Raw genomic sequence first — 22,798 nt, 5'->3', positions numbered from 1 at the left:
ACTATGCCCCTGCTGTCGAAGCCGTGAGAGAGAGAGAGAGAGAGAGAGAGAGAGAGAGAGAGAGAGAGAGAGAGAGAGAGAGAGAGAGAGAGAGAGAGAGAGAGAGAGAGAAAGAGAGAGAAAGAGAGGGGAGGGAGGGAGAGAGGGAGAGGAGACTGACTAGAGAGGGACCGCCGTCGCCACCGTGAGAGAGGCCGCCGCCGCCACCGCCATCCATCAGTCCGACGATAAAAGCTCTGGCGCCGCTGCCGCCGCCGCCGCCGACGACGGACTGTGGAGTGTCGCCGCCGACGGTCGACAGAAGACGGCAACAGGAACCGGCAGGCCGTGTGAATCTGGCACGGTCTGGTCTGACTGGACGTGGGTAGTCTGCAGAGTTGGTTTGTCCCTTTACAGTCGCAGGCATAGGAGGGGAGCGCGGTCGGGCGGTTTTATGCGGAAGCGGAGACTCGTGGACAATTTCAGTCAGTGTCTCGTTCGTTGGTTTTCTCGTCTACCGATTCGTGAATGTCCAAGCTGCGTGTTCGGAGAACATATATTTTTTATTGTATTAGTTATTTCCTCCCATTTCTTCCCGATAATTAATCTAAAGCTGTGGCTCGAATAAAACGATCGTCTGTGGGTACAAGAATAAATTTATTGGCATCTATAACAAAACATATCATCTCCCTACATCAACAGGGTATTTACAATTACAACCAATCAACCATCACAACATGGTCGTCTTCAAACCTATGGGTAGGAACAGGTACAATATCTCACACATAAACGTCTATATCGCGTAACGCGCAGTCGCTGATCGATCTCCAGTGATAGCCGGCGCGGCACGAAACAGTGTATCACGCTGACTGACGCGGCGCACGGTGCGTCACATTTCGAGTGACATTCCTGGCCCGTGACGCGTCTCCGCCTTCCCCGAGATGGGAGGACGTCACGGCGGCCCGTACGGCCCCGGTCAGTCCGGGTATGGTCGGACCGGCTCAGCGACGGTCGCAGTTTATAGTCCCGGGGTATATCGGGCAGATCGGGGAACAACGAGGGAATTTCTCTCCACCGTATGCACATATTGCGGACATGCAGTACATACGGTGATCGATACATGTGGTATGCAGTGGCAACATTTCACAGGCTAAAGTGACTATGGCACAGGCAAACGGCAAATAAGCTTGACATGCAAAGTACACAGTGGTAGCAGGCGACGGCGACTCTAGAGGGCGTAGGGCCTGAAGAGGTCGCCGTGCGGCCTGACCCGCGGTCGGCACAGGTCAACCGGCGAGGTCACCGGTCGGCGGACGGCCGGGGCGGGGGCGGGGGCGGTGGCGGCCGGCAGCGGCACCGGCTGCAGCGGCGTCACCACACCGGCACACTGCAGCTGGTACATGTACGACTGCATCACGTGGCTCAGGTAGTGCATCTGGCTCTCGCTCTGCTGGCGTTTCTCCTTCATGCGCCGGTTCTGGAACCAGACCTTGACGGTGGCCTCTGCCAGTCCGAGCCGCTGGCTGAGCTGGCGGCGCTGCGGCGTGCTCAGGTACCGGTTGGCGGCGTACTCTGTCTCCAGGGCGGCCATCTGACCGGCCGAGAACACGGTGCGGGCCGGCCGGCGCGCCGCCGAGCCGCCGCCGCCGCCGCCGGCCGCCGAGCCCGAGTCGCTGCCGCTGCCCGAGTCGTCGCCGGAGAGCCGCCGGGTGGCGGCAGACGGCTCGGCCGAGTCGGAGACGGCCGGAGACACCGGCGGGGGAGTCACCAGGCGCGGGGAGTCCATCTCCACTGCGGGGGGAGGGATGGACCGTCAGTCCGACCGGCCAGTGCCGACATACAGACACAGACAGAGAAATGTCTTTTTCTGACGATTCGAGCTAGCTAATTATTCATACAACTATTTCCGAAAACTTATGAATTCCAAAACAAAAAGTTTGACATGGTCCAATCGCAATGAAAGTCACTGAGCCTGAAAGTCCTTCTGAAATCAGCTAGATTAGACGTCAAAAGCAGAAAGCGTTGCAGTGCACTCATAGCTTGCGCCTCACACTCACCTCCGCTATCGATGTCCTTGCACATAGCCTCGATCGACTGCAGCGCACCGCCGTCTTCAAACATCTCTCAGTCACCGGGGTGTCTCTCTGCTCCTCTCTTCACCAGCGCTCTGTACCTTCTGTGCGGTCCGCTGACGGGACCCGCCGCCGCCGACCGGCCGTGGGGGCGGGGCCTGTGGGCGCCGACCAATGACCGACGCCGGCGCCCGCCGATGGTCGTCGCCGCGCCGCCGCCGCCGCCGCCGCCGCCGCCAATTTAGGGATTAGCGGGCGCCGGGCGGGCCCGATGCCTCGACGCCAACTGTATAGAGCCGCCGCGCCGGTAGGGAGACCGGGGCCGGGTGAAAGTTACAGGTGTCGAATATCGTCAAAGGTAGTTGACTCAAACCGTTTAGTTCCGGACTTTGAGCTGTGTGAGTGTGATTCGGCCCAGACGAGAGTCATAAAATGGCTGATATCGGGGGATATCGGGAACCGACGTTTGTATGCGGGGAATGGGGAGTTCTTGTTGCATCGGGCATGACATGGATAGGTGATTCCAAGATAAAATTTTATAATCGTTTCTTATTTAGCCAGCCACATCTTATTAACCACGTCTTAATCATTTTGACGTGGGCATATGTAATTGTATAAGATATGAGAAAGGTACCTAATCAACAAAACGCAATGTGTTCTTATAAGTGGTGCCAATTACGGAAAATCGGAATACCGATACCAAATCAAATACCTACCAACCAAAACCGTGGAGAAATACCGAAACCAAACCAACTTGGGAACCAACTAGTTCTTATCACGATAGATCGCCCACTGGAAGATTTGGAGCGAAAACGTTGACCTGGATATAGAATCTGAGCTGACTACTTACAACGGAACGAACTACAAATATGTAAGTATAGGCATAGGCGGCAGAACGGGGAGGGGGGGGGGCAACGGGGCACCGTGCCCCCCTTTGATTTTGGCATTTTAACATTAGCCCTATGGGCGTTGTATGGAAAGAATGAGACCAAAAGTCGGCAGTGCCCCCCCCCCCCCCCCTTCATTGAAGGTGTTCCGCTGCTACTGAGCGGTATAGTCAATGTCAAATATCAAATAATCTATTCCTACCTGTTTTGTGACTTTAGCCTTTATTACATTGATAACGATACTTGGGTAGGTACACAATTTAAACGGGGAAAAAATGAGGAAAAGTTAACTCGGATATTGCTGTTGATTTTTTTTCTGGAAGTGGGAGGAAGGGATGGGAGTTTTTGCGCCCGTGTAAAACGGCTCTCGGGGCACCAAGCGAAAAGCGGTAACGGTAAGCCGCTTAACTTTCGATAGATCGTCAAATTTTCAGGGTTCCGGAGTCGAAGTGGCAGGCGTAGTCTGTCAGAGCTTACAGTTTTGCACGGAGTCGGAGTCAGAGTCGATGATGAATAGGGGAAGGTGGGGTAAGACGGACCAGCTAAGGTTTGAGGCCACATATCTTGCTACACCCCTCTTGTTGCTCATACTGTTTAGAATGCTCAATCCGTCCTTTTTCGATATGTGCGAAGACTGAATTTCAGCTCAAAGAAATTAAGGTGGTGGCTGCTCATAAACGGAGATGTCAAAATTAACGACAAGAAAAACGCGGCCGGTAAGACGGACCACCCAGCAGTGCCTGCCATCCATTCATGTGTGTTACGCTTCTAATGTCAAGTTGGGGCAATGCCGGAGTTGGGGCAAAGCCGAAATTCGAGATATTTCGAAAACCGTAAGACATGGATGCCACCTGTCAGTGATGTCTCTAAAGCTTAAGTGACTACAATTATCGCATGTTTGTTACGAGTCGTCATTCGGAATACTTCGGCTGTGAGGGCGCCAAGAGCGTTTTCAAGGTACGCGTTCCTTGTACTACATGCGCCTTTGAAGCTGCATTTCTTACTTATTATGCTACCGTTTGTCTGTCTGGCCAATTCGGTCAAGTAATCTTCAGCATGTCTTTGCACAAGTGTGCTGCCTATTTGAAATTTATACGGCACGTTGAAAAGTTATGGGCCTGCAAATGAAAGTATGGCTAGCTGGGGTAATGCCGAAAACGTGCAATTACGCACGTTAAAGCACGCTACGTGGACTTTACTGCTGTAGAATAGCAACGCGAATTTTTAGTCACACAAATTACACTTTCAACCGACACAACGGCCTGTTACCTATAAGGAATTATTCCTACCTGGCATTTTCTTATTATATCACACAATTATAACTTCCAGTGTGCACCAAGCGTCCTCAAGCTCTTAAAACGCGTGTCAGCTTTGATAAATTCTGGATAAAGTTTGAGATAAAGTGGCAAAACATCAATGTCGGCATTCCCCGTAGATCATTTCTCCCATTTTCGGCTTTCCCCGCAGTCCGGGGCAACGCCGAAAAAGTCACTTCTTTGATATTTTTAGTTTGTGCGCTTAACGGTATGCGAATTCATCAAATGCGCCTGGTATGTTTGAAAGGCAAAAGACTGGCCTCTCGAATGACGCCAACAAGAATAGCTTATGTTGTCTACCTTGCGTGCTACGGGCGTCAGAAAAAAAGTATTCGGCGTTCCCCCAACTTCCCCTACTCTTGTAAGTATAGAAGTAACCAGAGTGGTAAAATAACAAAATGTGCCTTTATGCTTTACATGTGTGATAGAAGTGCAACTAAAAGCTTGGAACCTGTGTGTTGATTGTCGTTTGGAATGAATGCATGCTAGTTAAGCACTTGCAATTTGCATGAATGGCTCACATGCAACAAAGACTCCTTCCTGAAAAATATAGCTTACTTCTTAAGCTTATGTCAATGTTTTAGCAAAACTGTTCATATTCGGGGTAAAATGAACAACTATAGGGTAAGATGAAGCACTGTGGTCCGTCTTGTCCTAAATTCTGTCATTATGGTTACAGGTTAACCCTCGCCGGACCTATTGGTTTTCTACATACGCGCCGGCCGAGGGGGGGGGCGGGTACGACCCCCCCCCCCCTCGCCGTTTCGCCCCTGGTGGAGCTAGCGCGTCGCGGAAAAAACGAGTGTGTGCGCCGTTACGAGACGCAGAGATTGGTACCCGATTTTAAGGTCCTAGGTCAACCGGTGACCTCTGAGGTCAGGTCAAGTGCCCCAGGGTACGGTTCAGTTTTTGGTGAATAACTTCGCAAAAAACGGCCGCAGAGCCGCGATTTTGGCAGCATCGTGTTCGCCTTGATCAGGCGCGTCGAATGATATACTTTTTGTCCGGGTCAGGTCAACTTGGGGTGTTGACCTCAGGTCAAGGTCAGGTCAGCACCCCAGGTCACGAAGTTGGTCGAAAGAGGTCATGTCGCATATCATTCGATTCGGCAGGTCTTCCTGAGTCCATTGGTGGCTTTCCCGACTCGCTAGCTCAATTTGATCGGGAGTTATTGACGAAAAACTAATATGACCTTGATGACGTCATAAATGACGTCACGGAAGGTCAACATTGCAAAAGTGACGCATCTAACCTTGCAAGGAGTGCATCAAACCACGATTCTGTGTGCTTGAGATAGTTGGAGATCGTTCCCGGCGCCAGAATAGCAGTTTGAATTTTTCCCCATTGACTTATAATGGTGAGGTCACGAAAATGACCTGACCTCATATGACCTCTAGGAAAAATCCGAGACATACAAGTTGTGAGACTCATAATGGATACTAGATCCTGCAAGTTTCATTTCCCTGTGACATCTCCTCTGGCAGTGAGGGCGTTGCGAAGTTGCGACATCTGAAGACCGTGCAGAGGTTCACTTATGACGTCATAGGTCAGTGACCTGACCTGACCCAAAAATGCGGTTGGTGTCAAAAGATGCGGCTTGGATCAAAGGTCAGGTATGCCAAGTTTCGGCTCTCTATCGCCAGCGTGTTTGGAGCTATCGCGAAAAAACCCTATGGGGGGGCGGCACCCGCCCCCCCCCCCCCTCGGCCGGCGAGGGTTAAGTCATAGACCCGGGAACAGGGGGGGGCAGCGGGGGCGCTTGCCCCCCAACTTGGGAGCCGAGGGGGCGGCGCCCCCTCAACATTGAGGCAGCGAGAAAAGATCTTTCCTTCCTTTTCCGGACTTCTTTCCTTCTTGTTTCTTCTTCTTGTTTCTTCGCGCCGCCCCCTCAATGTTGAGGGGGCATTGAGGCAGCGAGAAAAGATCTTTCCTTCCTTTTCCGGACTTCTTTCCTTCTTGTTTCTTTTATGCATCTAAACATCAACACACGGCATTTTCCTTGCCATCTGAATGGTTTCTGCTGATACAATGTCGATTTGACAACATCTGCTATTGTCATCCCGCTTTGATTTGGGCCTGACCTTGGCCATAAGTTTGGCAGGCCAGATTTTATACTGTACCAGCTTGAGTCAGCTTTGAGAAATACATAACGTACAACGGTGGTAAAATCGTTGCTATAGGTATAACACAGTTTACCCGCTCCGGGTGAGATGGAGGGGTGTGGGGCAATGAGTGCACTGACGTGGCGCCCTCGGAGGGCCGGTATGGGATTAAAGCTCAGCGACACTAAGGGTTTATGTGGTGCCTTCAGTTATCGGTAGCACCCTCAGAATCACCGGCGTAAGGGCCCTCAGAGCCGCCGGTAAGGGGCCTTTAGAGGCACTGATCATGGTGTGGGGCCGCCATGCACTATGCAGGTGCCGATGTGGGCGCTGAGGTGCTAGTGTGATTCTCTCAGAGGCGCCGGTGAGGGTCCTTACAGGCGTTGCTGTGGGCCCTCATAGACGCTGGTGTGGAGCCGTTACAGACGGGTGTGGGGTCTTTTGAGCTGCTGAAGCGAACCCTCTACAAGGCGGCAGGGGGTTCTCAGTGATCGGCAAGGGGCCCTTAGGCCGGCAGAAGAAGTCCTGTGGGGTCCTTGGAGACCGGCATGGTACTGTCAGACGCCGGTGGGGCCCTCAGGGCTCAGAGTCACCGGTGTGGGGCCCTCAAGTCACCAGTGGGTGGCCTTTAGATGCGCAGGTGTTGGTTGGGTCCTCAGAGCCGCCGATATAGGGCTTTAATAGGCACTGGTGTAGGCACTCGGAGTTGGGGGTGTGAAACGCTCAGAGGCACCGGTGTGGGCCCTCATAGGCGCCGATGAGGGCCCCCACAGTTGCCGTTATGGGGCCCGCAGAAAAATAAGTGTGTGACCATCACAGGCGGGAAATGCCCCTAGAACTGGCCCCTCATAGGCCGGTAAGAACTCTCAGAGGCCAGTAACGGGCCTTTGAAGACCACCGAGGGGCCCTTTAGGTCTGCAAAAGGCCCTCAGAAGCCGGCGTGGGGCCCTTATGGAGATCTTAGTGTGGCTATTTAGGGTCCATGAGGTGCTCTAACGAGCCCCATGGGGCCCTTCTGAGTAGAAATATGGCCATCGTTAACTCTCAGCGGTCAAATGGCGCCGCAGGGCCCATCGGACCCGAGGGTCCCTTTGAACCCGATGGGGGGGGGGGGGGTACGTGTCCCCTTAGACTCCTAGCTACGCCACTGTTTCATATGCATCATGTCAGGCATTTTAGACTCGCCCCCCCCCCCCCAACTTGAAAATCGTTCCCGGGCCCCTGGGTTAAGTAGGTATATGTTAAATCGCCCAATATTGCGAAACCTTGCTTGTCCTAAAGTGTGACTTTAAGATTGTTCTTCACAGTTGCAAATAAATACTAATCATGCACGAAACTCAAAAGGCGCTGTCATTTTAAATCACCCTTAGGCCTCTCATATTAGATTGCTTTGACGAAAAATTCCATTTTTCTCAATAGCTCAAAATCTATGCATCCTGGCCCTAAGAGCTCAAGGTGGCTATTGGTGGTACGACGGAAAACAAAGGTAGTGAGTGCACAAAGCAGCAGATACCAGCAGTGGTTCAGCCGGGAAGGCTGATGGTCCGTCTTGCCCCGCTGGGCCGTCTTACCCCGCCTTCTCCGTCCTAGCTAAAAGTCATGCCAACGCCTGTTTGCTTGAAAAAAAATACGCTCGTAGGTAGGCTTTCACAAGACATAGGTTATTTTATCGAAAATATGGCTATAGGTACGTACCTACTCTTTGGCCCCTGGCGAGGGAGTGCTTTTTAACGTGAAAAGCACGTTGGCCGTGATAGAACTTGTTTTTTGGTTCAGTTAAAGCATGTTAGGGACCTACTTACAAAGTATGGAATATAAGGCATTGGACAGGTCAATTATATGATCTCTCAGAGGGAGGTCACACCTCTTCATGAACTCAATGGGAGAAAGTTTAAAGACGCCTCTTTTGGACGAACGTCATTCCAAGCGCTCTCAAACACCCATGACACACTGAACTGGAAACTGGCACCCGTGACCATGTCCCTGAGGTCATCTCAGGTCACGAATGGTATCTAGCAGCTTTTCGTGAATAGCTTTCAAATAGAGGCGTGCTAGAGCGACGAAAACACCTTAGATGTGTTCAGCTCGACGATACGGATCGACAGTCGTCTGATATGGAGCATGACCCTTTCAGGTCAGGTAATGACCTTTTTTTTTCTAAATAGTCCGCCATCCATTAACAGATGGCCAGGAGTGCCCCCACCGCAGTCCCAGCGACGCACAGAACCTTACGTTAACCCAGAGAACATAAAAAGAACTAGTCGCGGCACTCCCTGCTAAGAAAGTGAAATAAACACAAAAAAACAGAATGATATCATGATACCATGCAAACAGATAAGTAGTCACGCCAAATCCAGCAATGACTGACCGCTATACCGATGCTACCCCATAGGACCACATACATATCAGAAAGCAAGCATGCAATTTAGAAAAGTGATAAGCAAGTGAGTAGATTCGCATGCACAAAGCAATGCCAAAACAGGTAACACTCTCACTCACATGCACGCCCAACACATGCATACTAGATATATGTATATACAAGGGTAGAGGCAAGTGCTGGTCAAAATTCATGCAAGGTCAATATATGCCGTCCTCCAGGTCTCATCCAACTAAGCGAGGCTTGTTGTTGGATGAAGGCCCAGTGGACGTTATGGCGTTTAGCTTGAAACAAAAACAAGGTATGTTTCTGGTTTTACAGCATTTATAAATTAAACAATTTCATATTTATAAATTATTTTTAATATAAAGGCTCAGAGCAGTAATTACCTATTTGGTTAATGATGAGACTGTATATGTTCTCTGTTCTCAGTATCGGTTCAAAAGTATATTTTTTAGATGTCTTTTAAATATTTGCCCTGACTGAGGTACTTCTTGTAGCAAGAAATCCCTCCCAATCAAGTCATTCCACAGTTTCGGTCCAAGGCACGTGAATGTAAAAAGCCTATAATTCCTGTTAGAGTGTATACGTTCAAAATGACATCTTGTTCTTGTTTGGCGAATGGGTTCAGGAGAAATATTAAGCAATCCTCCGATGGAGACAGGCAAGTCTTGTATAATGAATTTGTGCATGATGAGCATGATTTGTAGATGTGCTATTTCTTTTACTTTAAGTATCTTGTATTTTTTAAATATGGGGGTAGCACTTTCTGGAGGATAGACACCTTCAATGAGCCTCATTGATCTCTTTTGTAAGATAACTAAATTTCTAATCTGACTGTCATAATTTGAACCCCATATGAAACAACAGTAGTTTATGTAGGGGAAGATAAGAGAATTATATAGTTGAAGAATTTGCTGTTTAGGAAGGAATCTTTTCACTCTAGCAATCATTCCTATATTTCTGCTGATTGTGTTACAAACGCTGCTAATGTGAGATGCAAACTTTAAATCAGAGTCAATGAGTATTCCCAGGTACTTAATTGTTGTCATTTCCTTTATTTTAACACCATTTATGAATGTATTGATATTTTCACTTGTTTTGCGTTTAGTATACACCTGTAGGAAGGTTTTTGATGTATTTATTGTGAGATAGTTGGCTTCTAACCAGTTTGATATGTTTGACAGCGCTATATTTACCTTGTTTTCTAGTGCTTTAATGTCTTTATGTCTGAAAAATATTGCTGTATCATCAGCATTGACCTGAGGTAAAATTTGCATGTTGACCTTTTAAGGTCAAATTATTGTTCATATGATGCGTTTTGACAAGAGGAAACGATGCTAGTAACAGTAAGCTCGTGCAAGGTGTGAGTAAAAATGTACCTATTGCAGAAAAAACCGTCCGCAAATATCGTCTATTTTGGTAAATTTTGCCCCTTGAGCCAAGGTCAAATATCAGACGTTCGATCTTTTGCGAACACGATCTTTCGTCCATACGAACATTATTATAAATTTGGGAGGGAGGAGCAGAGTTACGAATACGATCTTTATCCCATACCTACGACTTTTTGGCATACCTACGATCATTTTCCTTGACGATCTTTAGCGAATACTATTTTTTGTCCATAGGAGCATTATGTCGTACGATCTTTATCCATTGCGATATGTTGCATAGGATCAACTTCCTACGATCTTCTAGCTTACGATCTTCGCTTTACGATCTTTGGTCCGGTTACCCCGTCATGACTATAAGCCACCATGCACCCAAGACACGGCTCACTAGCACCATCTACATAGGAATGCTTTGACTTTATTCGCCAGATGTCAGACCGGGAGCACTGCCCCGGGAGCTGTTTCTTCCTGTTGGTCATATTACAGCGCGCTCATGCAGCGACTTAGGTACTGCTCATTTTAACGGGATTGTTCGCTCGCCATGGTCCCTATTGAGTGGCGTAGCTTTGACCAGTCTTCTCAGTCCCATCAGGAAGCAGTGAGCAATCGCATTATTCAGTTCTTGTTACTGCTCAGCGTAATTCAGCGAGCTTGTTTTCTCTCTGGCTAAAGAACAGCTTATGCGACTTTGCCTGAACTTATTCACTGAAAAATGTACCCATAAGTAATGATACATTGATTGAAGCCCTCTTCCGTCCTAAATTCAGGAGACACTACTCGCCACCTGACCCTGAACCGTCGTCGTCACATAATCATTTCATACCAATACAACTGCCACACTATACGAATGCAAACAACTTTATTGATCCACGTCTTCTCAAATAAGTGAGTAGTCCATTATAAGAAAGCGACGGACATATTATCATACTGCACGTAAAACTTCACGCCACCCAACAACATCGATATCACGTAACACCGTCCAACTGTGCAGAAACCACACACAAGCAGCAGTTTGCTGCATGAAACTGTCCACGTCTTTGCGCACGCCGGAATATTTGTCGGTAAAGGACTCTACCTAAACTAAAAATAAATTATATCATACAGCGAGTTGGTCCATGACCGTGTGCGGTGCTTTCTGGCCACAGCTTTCGGAAACATTCCTCTGTTCAGCGGATCTGGAATAAAATAACCTCAAACGAGGCGGGACGCGCAAACTTACCCGCTGTAAATGCACAACTGGCGTGAGCACAAGCGACATCAATCAGCAAAATGACACAAATTTAAGTTATCAGACGAGCAAATTCATTCTAGAACTAACATAGCATACCCTGGCCAATCAGAAACATAACTGATATGAATTGTAACATAACAAGGCGTCCAGCGTCAATCAGAGCGGCATTCATGATATTTCTTAGCCTCTAGCTGTATTCAGACAAATCGGCTGCAACGAGTGTGAAAGGTCCAACCGAACTCCCGACCCAGAGCGAAGAGATCAGAAAGAATGTCAAGTGTAAAATGAGTTAGCAATGCCAAAAAATGCCGATCCATCACTCAGACACGAGATACCAGGGCGGTGTTTCACGGCCGCTGCTAGCGCGCTGCCAGTAAACGTGCCAAATTGGGTTCCCAAGGAGGCATCAACAAACTCCTATCTTCAACACTGCCACAATCTGTGACGTCAGCTCGCGAAATGCGACAGCAGCGTCCAGTGAAACGCCGCCCAGACGCCAGCCAGTGCCTGTCATTAAGCACAACCTCCCTGCCCCGCTGAATAATCTCTGTCTATGCAGGCACCGTCAGCGCGGGCCGCATCGTTCATCCAGCGAGGCTTTCTGCTGCCGGCAGTCACACTCACAACACATGCCAGGCACTTGTGGTGTCCAATTCGGAGCCGCGGACTCTGCCAGCGCCTCACAATTCACCGGAACTACAGCGGATAGGGCGGCGGCTGGTCATATGGGGCGGACACGGCGCCTCGCACCGCCCGCCGCCGGCCACCGCTGACGTCGCCAGATCGCCAGTGACGTCACAGGATGGCCACCGCTGACGTCACCAATCCACCAGTGACGTCACGCACCGATTTTGGGTTGCTGGGAGTTTATCGGAGCGGCAGATGCGGCTCGACCCCACCGGTGAGGTCCGGCGGCGGCACGGCGCCCATCTCCGGGCCGGACAGCTCACCTGCAGCAGGGGACAGGACAGAGGGCGTCAGCCGACAGTAGACACTAGGACACAGGAAGTCAGCGGACAGGGCACAAGGAGTCAGCGGACAGTGGACAAAAGGTGTCAGCGGACAGGACACGGCGTCAACGGACAACAGAAGAGGTCAGCGGACAGGAAACAAGGAGTCAGGCGGACTGGTGACACTTTGAGTCAGCGGACATTCAAACAGAACACAGGGCACAGGGCGTCAGCAGACGGCATCGGCCAGGATAACCACGGGACACAACCGGACGCTCATAGGGATTCGGCGGCACGGCACAGGGCGTCAGCATACAGCTTGGTAACGCAACTAATCGACGCAGGCCATCACATATTCACCTCCCCGTCAATAGGAGGACCAGGGGTTCCAGTGGTTCCACTATCACTCCAGCCCAGCCCACATGCCCCCCGCGCTGACCTCCGGACCTACCGGACTGAGTAACCTACCGAACTGACTGAATCACCAGACTGGCTGGCCTAATGAACTGACTGCACTGCATTTAACTGGACTGGCTGACCCACCGATGTGACTGTATCACCGAACTGACTGGCCTACCGTACTGACTGACCTACCGAACCATCACCCGTGATAAGACCACAGACTGACCTTCGGCCGGCCCGGGCTGCTGGTCGGCGCCCTGGCCGCTCTTGTTGGACAGCTCCTTCAGGCCCTTGATGAGCTCGGCGTCCTTGGCCTCGTTTTCAGTATCGGGATGGTCGTCCATCGCGTCTGCTGCTCGGCGGTGAGGGACAGTACACACCGGTCAGAGCGAGGGCAGATGCCGGGGGAGGCGGAGTAGACAAGACGGTGTGCAGATGTTTCATGTTTACTAGCGTAACTTTACTAACTCAATTTACATGCTACTTTACAGTTGGACAAAAGTCACCCTTTTCTGGTGCTAGCAATCAGAAAAAAATGAGTGATAAGTTTCAAGCAGATAACGGACCAACAGAACGGCATCATTTAACCAGTCAAATTTAAATCATACCACAGGGACTGGTATCAAGCCAGGTAGCACAACCGACCACTGCCTAACAACCGCACTTCGTCCGGAACGGGCACTGAAATTGATTGCAGACACCCGGTGGAAACCACTTAAAGTTGTTGTGCTCACATCTGTGTCATATAGGAATTCTCTTCCTCCCGGTGGCATCCCAGCCTCACCTTTACCGTCGTCCATCGGGTACTGGATGCCGCCGTCTCCGTCCTGGTCGCCCTCCTCCTGTTGCTCTCCCTCTCCTCCCTCCTCCTCCTCTTTCTCCTCCTGTCGCTCGGGAAGCTGGTGGGGCGCCGCCAGCACTCCGGCCCCCTCCGCCGCCTCCTGTGGGACGACAGAGCAGCGTCACAGTCATACACAGAACGCTGACACGGGAGACACACACGTCTGATGATGTTCAACGGTAGGCACGAACTTAAACTGAGTGAATGGTGAGCTCAAACAACGGGAGCAGGGGGAAAATTAATGCTTGGAGTAGGTGTCTCGACGCAACTAATTCGTCGAAGCAAGTCGCTCATAGTGTGAGCACAGCATGGGACACGACAAAATGTCAAGACAGACGTCACATCGGGTAGTTTGTTAATTAAAGCCAACACTCATCATGTTTTCTATGAATGATACCCCATCTAAGAATATGTTCATGCCGAACTGACCAGCAGCGGATGGACATGTTACCACACCAGCACTGAACACGGCCCCGCACCGCTCACAGTCAGCGACGCTCACCTCCCCGCCCTGCGGTTTGTCGAGCGTCTCCAGCGCGTCAGCCACGGCCGGCCTCACGCTAGAGGTCGTACTGCTTGACTTTGGGCCCACGGCCGCGGCCGCTGCGCCCGGCGGCGTGGGCAGCACGCGGCGCGCGGCGACCACCTGGCCCTGCGCCTGCTGGAACCCTCCGGACAGGCCGGCACTCTCAAACAGCTGCTGACCCAGCTGAGGCTTCGGGGCGACCAGGCCGGGCCACTTGGAACCGTTATCACCTGCCAGAGACCAGAAACTTTTAACTACAATGGATGAGATAAGCTGAGCAACGCTCCTTCAGACTAGCCAACTAAGATATTGACACTTAATTGCCACATCCAAGTCATGCATGTTTGGTGACACCAAGTTCATCTCAATTGTGTTGCAACTCGTGTTTACAATTGGGCGCATCAATCATGTCTAAGTACGCATCACGCTAGGTGCAATCATTGCTGAACTCCATGCTCACTGCCTGCCGGATCTCCCAACCAAACAGTCCAACCATCTAGACGCACTCACCGGGGACGACTGCAGCGGCGGCGGGGCCGGTGTCGGCGGTGCCCGGCTGTCTGGGGGCCGCCGGCTGGACAGCCGGCATCGACTGGCACTTGATCAGCTCCGTCTGCGCCTGAAGGCAGGAACAGGCGGCAACGTCAACATCAACATCAGCCTAAACGGTGGTTTCAGCGAGCGGAATTCACAGCCTGGCGAGAAAGGAAGTGTGTGTGTGGCGAGTAGTGCCCCCTGAGGGTGTCGGGTGTATCAGTGTCTGAGTCGGCGCACAGTGTCAGTTGCTGGATCCCAGTGTCACCACATGGACCCCAGTGTCACCACCTGGATCCCAGTGTCACCACCTGGATCCCAGTGTCATCACATGGATCCTAGTGTCTCCACCTGGACTCCAGTGTCACCACCCGGACCCCAGTGTCACCACCTAGATCCCAGTGTCACCACCTGGACCCCAGTGTCACCACCTGGATCCTAGTGTCTCCAACCGGCGCGGCGGCCTTACGTGGGTCAGCTGAGCGCGGCACGAGGCGGTGTCGCCGACCGTCTGCTCGGCCTCGGCTAGCTGCTGGCGGAGTGCGGCCACCTCGGCGTCGCTCTGACGCCGGCTCTCCGTCAGCTCAGACTGCAGCGTCTTCAGCTTACTGGCCATGTCGTGCAGCTCGCCGTTCTGAGAGACGGGGGAGGGACTCATTGGTACACTAACTCACTGTACTATCTCACAGGCTCACACTGTCTCAACATACCAGCAATGGGAAAGGGTAGACGGCTGTACAGTCCCATAATCGTACTGCATTTCACATACTGTCCGGGGAAGGGGGAGCAAGAGCGATACTGTCCTGAGTCCGATCGCATCTGTTCGTGGTCCAATCGAACCGCAAGGAAAGTGGAGACATCACCACGTGCGTAATGTATGGTATGAGGTGCCGTATTGGATCCTCACTCGTCTTCAATGTTGTCATTTAGCTGTGGGAATTGAATTATTTGTTAGAAAAATGATAATAATCGGAAGACATGAAAACACGGAATAATACAGTCTGCGCCAGGTCATCCCACTTACATGGGTGGCTTTATCGTCATCCAGCTCCTTTTGAAGGGCCGACTTTTTCTCCATTATCTCTTCCATGTCTTCCTGAAGCTGCTTGCATCTCATGGAATCCTCGTCTTTTGTGATCTGGAGCTGTTGTAGTTTGGCGTTTACTTTCTTGAGGTCTTCGGAGGTTTCTTTCCTTTGCGAGTCGATCATTGAAGATTTCTTTTCGCTGAAATAGTCAGAAAGAAACTTGCGTTGAAAACTTGTCATCGAGCCGTTAACGATCATTGAGCAGATATTATTATCAACATTAAGGATAAACAAGTGTCATATGTAGTAGTGCACTGAATTAAGGCGGCTAAGACTCCTTTTACAGAGTTAAGGTCGTTCTCCACGGTACATGTTTTGCGCGTTTTTAATGACGTTTTAACGCTTTTTTGATGTTTTGCGAGTTTTTCATGATCGGGCGTTGATCTGTACCATTAAATTACACTGTGCCATCTCCACGGCGGAAGATTTGTCAAAAATCGAAAAACGCGTGGCTTCATAAAATCAAAAAACTGCAAAACTCGTAAAACGCGTCAGGTTGTGTCATGCAAAACTCGTAAAACCTTTAAAAAACGCAAAACTCTCATTTGTAAAAACGCTCGATTTTATCCAAACATTTGGATCGAATGAAAGTTTTCCGGTTTTTGACAAGGCTAAGAAGGCAATTCTTCTGCTATTAATACCATTTTACGGTGAAATGGATGCAATGGAAAGTGTGGAAAGCGATGAAACGCAATTTGATTCAGCCAATGATCATGGCAAGTACTCAGACAACCATACCAATAACTTCTGTTGCTATTGCGACGATGTGGATGTCAAATAATCCCATAGTGAGTCTATGGATAACAGTTATTACGATATCAGATCATTTCAGATAATTGATAATTAGGTAACTGATGTCATAGCGGTGATAACAATAGGGTAACGTGATGATACCCCTATAACTATCTTTACAGCGAAAATCGAGGGGTTAAAAGAAGCCGTGCGCCAGATACCTGCCCTGTGGGACAAGAGGGCCACGGCATACAGCGCACGAAGGGCGGAGAAAGATGTTCTTTCTCTGAAATTGAAATTGTTCTGAAATTGTAATTGTTCTCATTAGACTGACAAACTAAAACCGTAAAAAGTGAAAAACTCGCAAAACTCGCAAAAGCGTCTGTTAAAAAGCGAAAAAAGCGCAAAACTCTCGTTTGCTAAAACGCGTAAAAACCGAAAATGTTTACACGTGGAGACAGTACTTTACTCTAAAAAAAAAAAATGCGAGACACTTACAGACAATTACTGAGGTACTAATTCAAAATTATTTCACCTAAGATCTCTTAAGAATCCAACTCACCATGTTTCGCCGCGAAAAATTCACACCAACTAACTACATCCATCAAAACCATAAAGCAGCCAATAGTCAATGTTCAGCAACCCGCCCCAGCCATAGTCCCCATCCCCGAACTCACGCTTCCTGCAGGAGCCCTTCCACCCGCATCAGCTGGTTGGTGAGGTCGGCGTTCACTGTCCGCAGTCGCCAGAACTGCACCACACCGGCCAGGGCCACCAGTACGGCCACCGTCACGAGAATACGCTGGTGACCGCGCGACGGGCCCATCCTGGAGTGCATTGACAGGCGGCGAGGGGCGCGGGAACGGACAGCGCCGCTCTGTAAGATGGCACATCAGTCAGAACAGCAGGCAGGACGGCAGGCAGACACAAATAATGCCCCCAATAGGCAATGCTAAATGGTCGAGAATATGTACATAGGGCCCTGACTCCTAAGCACAGGGATGCCAGTCCTACACAAAGGAGATCAGGGTCATTGTCGGGGCATGCTTTAAGGGTTCTATTACAGGAATTGATCCAAAGAACATAGTCTTTGGCACCTATCTTAACTGTTCTTATGATTTTAAACATCAAGTGTTGAATAAAGTCTTCTTAACCCTCGCCGGCCGAGGGGGGGGGGGTGCCGCCCCCCCATAGGATTTTTTTCGCGATAGTTCCGAACACGCTGGCGATATAAAGCTGAAACTTGGCAAACCTGACCTTTGATTCAAGCCGAATCTTTTGACACCAACCACATGTTCCGGTCAGGTCAGGTCACTGACCTATGACGTCATAAGTAAACCTCTGCACGGTCTTCAGATGTCGCAACTTCGCAACGCCCTCACTGCCAGAGGAGTTTTCACAGGGAAATGAAACTTGCAGGATCTAATATCCATTACGAGTCTCACAACTTGTATATCTCGGATTTTTCCTAAAGGTCATGTGAGGTAAGGTCATTTTCGTGACCTCACCATTATAAGTCAATGGGGAAAAATGAAAACTGCTATTCTGGCGCCGGGAACGATCTCCAACTATCTCAAGCACACAGAATCGTGATTTGATGCACTCCTTGCAAGGTCACCTGCGTCACTTATGCAATGTTGACCTTGCGTGACGTCATTCATGACGTCATTAGGGTCATATTAGTTTTTCGTCAATAGCTCCCGATCAAATCGAGCAAGCGAGTCGGGAAGGCCACCAATGGACTCAGGAACACCTGCCGAATCGAATGACATGCAACATGACCAACTTCGACCAATTTCGTGACCTGGGGGCGCTGACCTGACCGTGACCTGAGGTCAACACCCTAAGTTGACCTCACCCAAAAAAAAAGTAAATCATTCGACGCGCCTGAGCTAGGCAAACACGATGCTGCCAAAATCGCGGCTCTGCGGCCTTTTTTGCGAAGTTATTCACAAAAAACGGAAATGTACCTTGGGACACTTGACCTGCCCTCAGAGGTCACCAGTTGACATAGGACCTTAAAATCGGGTATCAATCTCTGCGTCTCGTAACGGCGCACAGGCTCGTTTTTCCGCGACGCGCTAGCTCCACTAGGGGCAAAACGGCGAGGGGGGTCGTACCCGCCCCCCCCCCTCGGCAAGTGCATATGTAGAAAGCCAATAGGTCCGGCGAGGGTCAAGGCATGAATTTCATCCTTATCCATGATACTCTACTTTTGCCCCATCCTGAAATTCAAGAAATCAAAAAATAAAGACCTCACAGGAAAGAAAAACCATTATCAGCTGGAAAAGTAACACAACACTTGAATACATATGGTCTCTTTATGCTAAATCATTAGACATCAAATCATTGTCCCACTGGAGCAGGCTGAGTCCCACTGTGTCCCGCTGGGACCGGCTGAGTCAAATTTTGTCCCGCTGGGCGCTGGACCCGGCTGAGTCCCAATATGTCCTGCTGTAGTCGGCTGAGCTCCAATTTGTCCCGCTGCAGTTGTCTGAGTCGCACTATGCCCTGCAGTAGTCGGCTGAGTCCCACTCTGTTCCCCTGTAATCAGCTGAGTCCCACTATGTCCCGCTTGACACGTTCTCTAGAGAGTTTTTCATAATCTAATGATGTCATTTAATTCATCAGTACTTCCAATCCATGTCAATACACTTACAATATTGAACATACCAATCTTAACCCTCGCCCCGTTGGGCGGGGCCATTTTGCCCCCCCCCCCCCTGTGGTTTTTCCTGAATAGCAAGAAAACGGCGGCGCGCAGCACCGCCAAATTTTCAGTACCTTCCCGGGCATCAATTTGACACCTTCACACCAAATTTCAAGTCTTAGGTCACCTTAGGTCAGGAGTTATTGAGGTCAAACTGAGGTCATGTTCGAGCAAAAATGAGCAAAAAAACATGCAATCTTGAAACGCTCACCAAATCTACAGTTATCAAGCAATTTCAAAGTTCTTTATATGGTCTAGTAGACAAAAAGCGACGCTACAAAACTGCTATCTCGGATTTTCAAAATTTTGGGTTTTTGACCCCTAAAAATTTAAAAAAATTGATTTTTTAAGAAAAACTAAAAAAAAAATCCAAAATTTTCCCGAATTTCGAAAAAACCGGAATATGTGATAGTCCCTGCGCTCTTCTATATACATACCAAATTTCAGATCGATATCTCGTTTTTTGGCCAAGTTATAGCGAAAAAACTGTTCAAAAATGATGACGTCAAATTTTTGAACTCAATTTTTAGCGATTCTAGACCACGTACGGCAAAACAAAGACCACCATTGAACTCCCCGTGACGAACCATTGAACTCCCCGAAAAAAAATCCAAAATATTTCCGAATTTCGAAAAAACCGGAATATATGTGATAGTCCCTGCGCTCTTCTATATACATACCAAATTTCAGATCGATATCTCGTTTTTTGGCCAAGTTATAGCGAAAAAACTGTTCAAAAATGATGACGTCAAATTTTTGAACTCAATTTTTAGCGATTCTAGACCACGTACGGCAAAACAAAGACCACCATTGAACTCCCCGTGACGAGCTGCATCGATTCGATACCCATTCTATGCAAAAATATTAACTTTGAAATTTGACCTAATTTGACCTGACCTTGACCTGACCTTGACCAAAACGTGACCTAAGCTGGCCCCAAAGGCTGCCTGACCCACATAATCGCATTCGTCATGTAAAATGGACCATAAAACATGTATCACACACTTTCATATTGTGACCCCCGTGACCTGACCTCTGTGACCTGACCTGGTATCAGTGACCTCAAATAACAAAATATGTGTTTGAAGAACATTCCCCCATCGATGATTTTCAATGAAATGCATTTTACTCGATTTTACAACGCATTTCTTGAAAACCCTGTAAACGGTGAAAATTGGACCTTTGACCTGACCTGTGACGTCATCGGTTTGACCTAGGTCAATAAGATTGGGTCACAAGGTAGTTCCCTGCTAGGGCTATCCAACACCGTTTGCCGCTTGTCGCTAGGTTGCGTGGTTCTCGAGATCTTCGGGGGGGGGGGCAAAATGCCCCCCCCCAACGGGGCGCGTTGCTCGGCAGAGCCCAACGGGGCGCGGGTTAACTGTTTACCCCGCTGTAGCTATTGATCATGCCTGCGCTACCATTACCCAATGTTGTAGGTCCAGACTGGAAAACACCCATACACTACGCCGGACGGCCGCGGGCGCGAGACCCTCTTGCGCCGAAATTCGGCGCAAGCGATTTTGCGCCGAAATTTCTGCGTGATTTGCGCCAAACATTAGGTGCCTATTTGTGCGAAAATTAAGCCCTTTTCTTATAAAGCACATGTGCACATCTACTGATCAAGGCTATATCAACCAGACAGACTAGACAGAGTGTTTCGGGGCCTTGTACGCTCTCCCATGTTTGAGCGTCAGAATGAGTTTTTTTTTTATTTCCACGTAAACCCAATACCTCGGCGGGAGCCAGCGAGGGCCGGGCAGCGGATCAGCACGTGCTCCGGCACATCAGCCTCTTCTCGGCTCACGATGCAAACTGCAGAGCGCCGCTGGGCACCGCTTGTCTGGGCACTGCTGGCACGCGGGGGAGTGGAAACAGCCGTTTCGGTGCCGTACTGGAGCGAGCGGCCCCGGTGGCCCGCCCTCATCTGATGCACCGAAATGGCATCCTCTCGGTCCTCTCCGGGGATAGAGAGCGGCGGCGTGCTCCCGAGGAGTGGTTTGAATAGTGATTCTGAGCAGTTGTCGCGCCACTGATGCGAGGCCGCACAATGTCGCCCTGGTCAGCGGTCGGGCGTTTGAGGGCAGGGCGGCCGCCTGTTTTGCCAGGTCGTCCGCGCTCTCATTCCCCTCGATACTGCAGGGGGCAGGAACCCACTGCTTTTGCTTAACGACGCTTGGAGACGTTACACAAGGTTTTCCGTACTTATCTCTACCCCAAAGGTTGAGGCCTCACCTGGGCGTCCGTTCCTCCGCTGAGTAGACTCAGGGCGGCTCGCCAGTTCGAGCACGCGATGACCGGGGCGGGGGGACGTCTCGTCCCACAACCTCTCCAGAGCCGCCCGCGGGGCGAATCTGCTGCTAGATTGACCAGCATACCGCATAAATTCGGTGACCATCTTTCGCCAAGAAAATTATGCGTCCGCCCTCAGCCCTGCGCTGAAAAATTTGTCCGCCGCAATGCGCTGAATTCTGCGCATGCGAAGTTACGCCGGACGTGCGCTGAAATTTTCGGTTCGATCCTGCCACTATGCCGGACATATTCAGCATAACGTGCATTTTTTCCAGTCTGGTTGTAGGTCAGTAGATAAGATTCTTTCAGGTTATATGTTTTTTATCTTCACCATGCTTCTTCACATTAACCGTCTATTCTGCCATCCGAAACATACCCACTCCCCTCTCCCGTTTTTAAAGCGGTTTGCATTGTCCCTAGACACCTTGCTACTTTTGCCCATTTATGAGTTGGAGTCAAGGCAATTTTCACTGATATTAATATTCACCCACCTTATTCTTGAAGATGTATCCCTTCAGCTATGTTCTCCACAAGGCCGTCAGAGTAGGGTGTAATTCATAGATCCTCCACAAGTTATTTCAAATACCTACGGTATTTGAATATACGAACCACACTATCTTCCGTAAAACTTCACAGTTGAGTGAAGTTCACACTTCTCTGTCTACCCACCTACTAATTCAATACCAAATTGAGTTGGCAGTAGCTAAACCCAAACCCTCTAAACACTTCGCCCACTTTTCAGCTTTAGGTGCTCCCGCGCGCTCGACGTGGCAAAGAACTTCGCAAACCCAATGGTCAAAAGGCTGTTCAAAAACTCGGACACGCTGGGTGGGTGCTGCTGTTACCATGCTGTAACCAATTAAATGACGTAACATCTTTTCTATGAACCAATAAGAACAGCATCTTTTCTTGCGCAGGTTTTCTGAACAGCTGCTTATGTCACCAATGCGCATACTATGAATCCAATTTTGATCTGTTGTTTTTTTAGGGGGACTAATACTTCGGCAGACCAAAACCGGGGTTTCTACACCAAATCTGTGGATGCTGTCTCACCAAATATCGGTATGTCCTGCACCAAATAAATTACAGGTTATTTGAACCAAAACCAGAATTTCTGCACCAATATAGTCTTTTCTACTAAATTCTGGAAGGTTGCCAGGTATTTACGTTTATGTGTGGATATCTGCACCAAAAAGCGTAACAATGCACCAAATGTAATTTCGCCGCACTAATTGATTAAATGATTAGGTAATACACGTCTTTGCATAATGCACCTTTCGGGCATGGCAAGGCTAGTGTAAACTTTATGGAATTATCGTTAAATTTTTGGAATCCACTGGCAATTGCTTATCGTTAGCTTCGTCCATAC

The 22,798-nt window shown here is 49.5% G+C and overlaps 2 protein-coding genes across 4 annotated transcripts; both read right to left on the bottom strand.

The window, feature by feature from the left end:
* Window positions 1-617: 617 nt before the first annotated feature.
* Window positions 618-2,159, bottom strand: LOC122375320 (homeobox protein Hox-B3-like). Its single transcript, XM_043354633.1, has 2 exons — window positions 2,037-2,159; window positions 618-1,770 (listed from the first exon to the last, which is right to left on the bottom strand). Exons 1-2 carry the CDS (start codon window positions 2,098-2,100, stop codon window positions 1,208-1,210), a joined length of 627 nt encoding a protein of 208 aa, XP_043210568.1. The 5' UTR covers window positions 2,101-2,159; the 3' UTR covers window positions 618-1,207.
* An 8,805-nt stretch (window positions 2,160-10,964) lies between these two features.
* On the bottom strand, window positions 10,965-22,299 carry LOC122375322. 3 transcript variants are annotated; one of them, XM_043354635.1, is made up of 10 exons: window positions 21,921-22,172; window positions 17,105-17,304; window positions 15,633-15,834; window positions 15,078-15,242; window positions 14,585-14,693; window positions 14,051-14,304; window positions 13,492-13,648; window positions 12,934-13,059; window positions 12,176-12,305; window positions 10,965-12,132 (listed from the first exon to the last, which is right to left on the bottom strand). In XM_043354635.1, the coding sequence occupies exons 2-9, from the start codon at window positions 17,263-17,265 to the stop codon at window positions 12,223-12,225; spliced, it is 1,257 nt and encodes a 418-aa protein (XP_043210570.1). In that variant the 5' UTR covers window positions 17,266-17,304; window positions 21,921-22,172; the 3' UTR covers window positions 10,965-12,132; window positions 12,176-12,222. The 3 variants fall into 3 exon arrangements, with proteins under 3 accessions (XP_043210570.1, XP_043210572.1, XP_043210571.1); XM_043354637.1 differs by having other exon boundaries at window positions 10,965-12,305; window positions 21,921-22,299; XM_043354636.1 differs by having other exon boundaries at window positions 10,965-12,305; window positions 17,105-17,254; window positions 21,921-22,196.
* Between the last annotated feature and the right edge of the window lie 499 nt (window positions 22,300-22,798).

Source organism: Amphibalanus amphitrite, unplaced genomic scaffold (assembly GCF_019059575.1).
Source record: "Amphibalanus amphitrite isolate SeventyFive unplaced genomic scaffold, NRLGWU_Aamphi_draft 001817F_arrow, whole genome shotgun sequence".
In the NCBI taxonomy this organism is placed as follows: Eukaryota; Metazoa; Arthropoda; class Thecostraca; order Balanomorpha; family Balanidae; genus Amphibalanus; species Amphibalanus amphitrite.
This window is presented reverse-complemented; position numbering and strand designations above follow the sequence as displayed.

What these genes read in the sequence shown, in the direction of transcription:
- LOC122375322 (XM_043354637.1), bottom strand. Translation starts at nt 17,265, where the DNA reads ATGCACTCCAGGATGGGCCCGTCGCGCGGTCACCAGCGTATTCTCGTG. An exon ending in GAAGGGCTCCTGCAGGAAGC is followed by an intron (nt 15,835 to 17,104) that starts GTGAGTTCGGGG and finishes TGACTATTTCAG; the next exon opens with CGAAAAGAAATCTTCAATGA. An exon ending in GCAGCCCGGGCCGGCCGAAG is followed by an intron (nt 12,306 to 12,933) that starts GTCAGTCTGTGG and finishes CCCCTGCTGCAG; the next exon opens with GTGAGCTGTCCGGCCCGGAG.
- LOC122375320 (XM_043354633.1), bottom strand. Translation starts at nt 2,100, where the DNA reads ATGTTTGAAGACGGCGGTGCGCTGCAGTCGATCGAGGCTATGTGCAAG. An exon ending in CAAGGACATCGATAGCGGAG is followed by an intron (nt 1,771 to 2,036) that starts GTGAGTGTGAGG and finishes CTCCCCCCGCAG; the next exon opens with TGGAGATGGACTCCCCGCGC.